The sequence below is a fragment of the Wasmannia auropunctata genome, unplaced genomic scaffold, assembly GCF_000956235.1.
Source record: "Wasmannia auropunctata unplaced genomic scaffold, wasmannia.A_1.0 LD336106.1, whole genome shotgun sequence".
Taxonomy (NCBI): domain Eukaryota; kingdom Metazoa; phylum Arthropoda; class Insecta; order Hymenoptera; family Formicidae; genus Wasmannia; species Wasmannia auropunctata.
In genome coordinates this window covers 10,094,364-10,099,283 of record NW_012026784.1, presented here as the reverse complement: position 1 = coordinate 10,099,283, position 4,920 = coordinate 10,094,364, and the positions used below count along the sequence as shown (strand labels likewise).

The 4,920-nt window shown below is 26.9% G+C and overlaps 1 protein-coding gene across 1 annotated transcript in view; it reads left to right on the top strand.

Moving 5' to 3' along the window:
• Nucleotides 1–3,772, top strand: part of LOC105457091 — a 14,754-nt gene extending 10,982 nt beyond the window's left edge. The window contains exons 3-11 of the mRNA XM_011701544.1: nucleotides 1,079–1,180; nucleotides 1,386–1,547; nucleotides 1,633–1,775; nucleotides 1,861–1,927; nucleotides 2,214–2,394; nucleotides 2,521–2,777; nucleotides 2,876–3,038; nucleotides 3,129–3,250; nucleotides 3,333–3,772. Of these exons, the coding sequence (XP_011699846.1) occupies nucleotides 1,079–1,180; nucleotides 1,386–1,547; nucleotides 1,633–1,775; nucleotides 1,861–1,927; nucleotides 2,214–2,394; nucleotides 2,521–2,777; nucleotides 2,876–3,038; nucleotides 3,129–3,250; nucleotides 3,333–3,692 (1,557 nt within the window). The 3' untranslated portion in view covers nucleotides 3,693–3,772. The remainder of the gene's footprint in view (nucleotides 1–1,078; nucleotides 1,181–1,385; nucleotides 1,548–1,632; nucleotides 1,776–1,860; nucleotides 1,928–2,213; nucleotides 2,395–2,520; nucleotides 2,778–2,875; nucleotides 3,039–3,128; nucleotides 3,251–3,332) is intronic.
• The last annotated feature ends 1,148 nt before the right edge of the window (nucleotides 3,773–4,920 follow it).

Here is a 4,920-nt window from a genome sequence, read left to right as displayed (position 1 = left end):
TCTTCCGATCTTAAGTATAACTATTAATAAATAAAATACAATGTATAACATAAAATAAATGTATAAAATTAAAATTCATAAATCATACTTTTTGAGAAAAATTAATATAACTATTAAATAAGTTTAGAAAATTATATTACTAATTATATATTGAATAAATTTAGAAAATGACATTACTTACACATATATATTTATTAATTTATTTTTTCTTAATACATTTGAGTATATTTTTTTCAAATATTTTTTGTTATATTTGTTATATTTTTTAGTTATTCCCGTTGTAGATTTTTTAAATTAAAGACATAAAAATAAATTTTATACAAATAACATGTATTCAAACACACATACATGTCATAAGACGAAGTAAGCAGCAATGTATAACCTCGTTAGTCAACAGCGTTGCCAAGTTTTCCGCGTATATTTCTTTAATTAATCAAATAGGCATACTTTTATCACTTTCTTGCTTGTATACAAAAAAATTATATGGTGGATGGAGTTCAAGTTTTGCAAAAACGTAAAAAAAGGTCTGCTCTAACTAATTATTAATTTTTTATGTAAATGGAAGCATTTTAAATGTATGTAATTATGTGATATATCAATCATGTAATGCAACTGTCATAAGACAACATGCATAAAACTCTAATTTTAGTTTTTTTTTTCTTAAAAACCACACGGTCAATTGGTTTGAAATTTTAATATGATATTAGTTTCGCTTTAAAGAATATTCTATATAATTTTTAAACAGATTGAAGTATTTTGATTTTGCTATCGAACCTCCTTAAGCTTTTTCTGTAAATTTTAATTTTTCCTATAAGTTTTAATCTTTGCAATAAATTTACACATTTTGAATCTTTTGAAAATTTACTTATAGAAAATAGGGGAAAGGTCTGTTTTTTACATCTTACAACTTTTCTTTAGAATTATTATTTATAAGATTTATTGTAGATTTCTTGCAAGTGTTGACAAATGACACTTTTTCAGAACCACTGTAATGAGTGTTCTCGTCTTATAAAGGTTTATATTTATTTTATTATAATTGAATTATAATTAATGTTCTTGATTTTTATATACTTTTAAGAAAATTGATGCACAAGTAACCAAAGATGTACCAATACTTGATGTACTAGAAATATCTGAAGACATACAATTTATACCATTATTATCGGAAGAGCTTACAGTGGTAAGTACCTTTTATCTTAAATGAAACATAACTATATAAGATTAAGATATAATTTTATAGATTCATATTTACATATTATATTTTTATTATTTAATATTTTCTTATTTATTATATCTAGACTGATAAAAAATATCTACTTCAAATTTTGCTTGACAATAAAAGTTAATGCAGAAGTAATGATATAGATTTATTTTCACTTTTCTAGAACCAGATTAAGCATACAGATTCAGACATAATATCTGCGTCTACATCGTCTGTTTCGACTTCAAATCAAGGAAATAAAAGGAAACGTACAGAACAGACTATTCAACCCCAGTACAATCGTCATTTCGCAGCTTTTAAAGCATGTGAAGAGTTGACAGTTTTGGTAATTTTTATTTCGTGATTTAAAGATTGTTTTTCATATACGTTAAAATTATTTTCCATATTTTTTATACTTTCAATCTTTGCAGAACTTTGAAGAACTTCTTAAAAATTATTCTATAAAAAGTGATGTTGCGCTTCAAAAATTCCAAAAAGAGGGAATGCTCACTGATGCAGATAGATCTGCCATAACTGAAGCTGTATCTAATACAATCTTGAAATTGAATAGTTTGTAAGTATTTGTTCCTTTAGATCTTCCACAGAATATAAGCAAAATGTTGAATTTTACATTCCTTTTTTTTGTTTTTATTAAATAGACCGACAGCTTCGGAATATAACATTGCAGCAAATAAGATTTGCGAATTGTTTCCATGTGAAACAAAAGTAAGTTTATTTAGTTTAATAATTAAAGAATTTTATATAAAATTTTCTCATAATTTTTATCAATATGTTATCAATATATAATTTTTTTAATATATTCTTTTTGTCAATATATTACCTAATTTATTTTTATTAAATATATAAATCAGTTTTTAACTTATAATTTATTTTTAATTTAAAAATTGTATTATTTAAAATTTATTATTATTCCTTATTACATTTTTTTTTTCTTAATTATACATATCAATGGATTCAAAATAGATTAATTAATTTTTTGTCTTAAATTCAGGAGTCATATTACTGTCCGCCAGTAGGCAAACATAGGAACGCTTTGGGAAAGCTTCCTGATAAGATAAAAAATATTAAATATCAAATAAAAAAAGCTGCTAATCCTTCAACTTCTTATTCCGGAACAATATCTTCTTTTGCTCAGAATGAAAGACAAATCACGCATCCTGCAAAGTTAGTAGGTAATAGATATAAATTTATTGTTCTCTTAATTTTATTATTTTTTATTTTTGTTTGATTGAAGATTTGTAGCTTTTAACTGTTCAGCTAAAATAATTAGCTAAAATCTCAGATATGAAATTTTTCAGGCAGTTGTAATCCGAACAATCCTGTAATTAAAACTGCAATTACTTGCTTGAAGCATGATAGTACAGAGTCTTGGCCTGAACTCCTGCGCAATTGGTCATTGACACATCCTTTAAGATTTAAATATCTTAGAGAAACAAGACCTCTAACATCGCATTCAGAATCTTTGGTTCAAGCATCTGAGGAAGATTCTGATGTGTCAGTGAATGATTATTTCAAACTTTGGAATGTGCTTCAATTGCCTAATGCATATCTATTGGTGAGAACATAAAATCTGCATGATTTGCATGAATGCAATGCTCTTTTTTCTTTTTGAATTTTTTTTTGCTATGTAAAGAAAATGTACTTAATTTTCAGATTCAGCAAGATTTTAGAGAATTATATCCCGGAAGAGAAGATGGTTTAATATCGAAATGGGATACAACCAAAAAACCTTTAATTAATCTTCTTAAAGCTGAAATTTCGAAATCAGATCAATACGGCAGAAAATTACTTACAGATTGTATTGCTACAGATACAAGTAATAATACAAAGAATATATTTGTTGTTCAATTTTTTAAGTATTCATTTTTGAAGCTTTATTTTAGTCACTTAATATGTCTTTTTTCAGATAAAAATGATGTAATTCTTTTTCATTTGTTGCCATCATTTTGTTGCAAGAGGACAAGAGGTGCAAGTGTGGGTGTACCATCTGTTGCAGAAGCCACAAATGCTTTTATACTTCATGTTCGGGTAATTATCGTTTGCAGCAAACATTTTTCGTTTATCAATAAAATCTATAAACTTATATGTATTTTAAAAAATATTTTAACAGATTCCGGGAGACTTAAATCGTCAAATTAATGCGCAGAGAAAGTGGCTGGCAAACAAAGGTCTGAGTTTGCAGCCAATGTTAATATTTGTTGGACAAAATTTGTCGGATATTACTGCGAGTTATGTTCAAATTGATACTGTACGGTATCAACTTCGCACTCCACTAAAGGCATTAGACACATGCTTCAAGGCGTTTCAAGCTTTGGATGCTGCATATCCAGAGGAATGTCAAGCAGTCTGGTTATTTATTCAAAAGTATTTTTATAGTTTATATCTAGAAGAAGATGAACAAATTCCTCGTGTAACAAATGTTCTCAGTTCTTTAAACGGATTAGTTTCGAAGATAAACAGTAGTGCTTAATATCTCTCTGCAGTAAACTAATAGTATTACTTGTAGTCTTTGATATTCTTATGATAAAAATATATTTTTATTTTAATCTGTACAACTTTATTTTATTTTGTTTTTCTTATTTTTACTTACTTTCCGTATTTTCCTTATTTTCCTTTTTTTCCTATATTTTAATTCCTATAGCTCGTTGATTTACTATATTTATTTACTAAAATGGTTTACATATGTAATGACTGCCATTTGCGTTTGCCTTCCATTAAAGCATTATGTTTTCACTTACGGATAGTTCATTTATATAACGTATTTAGTACATATAAATGTGCTCACAATCAGAATAATTGCAGCAGAGAATACAATTCAATAAAAACTTTTAGAAAACATTTAAAAGATAAACATCCTGCCCCTATGCTCGATGAAGCGCCATTACAGGCTTTTAATCAAGAGCATCTGGAAGAAATAAATGGAAATATAGAGTTAAATTTTGATATTGAAAATGCATTTCAACAAATTGATGGTCAAAACGAACAGATTATACATGAATTTGATTTTACTGCTCTTGATTTTAAGAAAGCTGTATTTGAGTCATCAAGAGCTTTGATTGCAAAATTATATGCTTCCAATACCTTAAATAGAACTCATGTACAAGAGATTATTGAACTTATTTCAGAATTTGTTTCTGGTGATTATATTACAATGCTTCAGTCCAAAACTTTGTCTATGTTACGAGGTATTAATGAAAGACAGCATGATATGGAACATTTGACTGAGATGTTCAATACAATGCAGAATGTATTTCAAGGCTTAAAGACTGAAACACAAAGAATAAATGCACTTAAAGCAAGCCAATCTTATGTATGTCCTCAATCTTACAGAATTGGAGTTGTAGAAAAAAATGATAAAAATTGGTGAGAATACAGTTTTAACACCAGTTGAATTAACAGGTCAATATATTCCAATGAAGCATGTTTTAAAAAATTTTCTAGAATTGCCTGATGTTTTTAATACTATTTTAGCTAATATAACAAATCTTAATAATACGGAAAAATTTACTAACATAATTCAAAGTCCTCTATGGAAAAATATTAAAGAATTCCATTTCAAAGATCGTTTAGTATTACCTTTATTTTTATATTTTGATGATGTTGAGCCTGATAATCAAACAGGCTCACATGCAGGTGATCACAGCCTTGGAGTATTATATTATCAAATACCCTGCATTCCTCAGCATCTTTTGTCCACT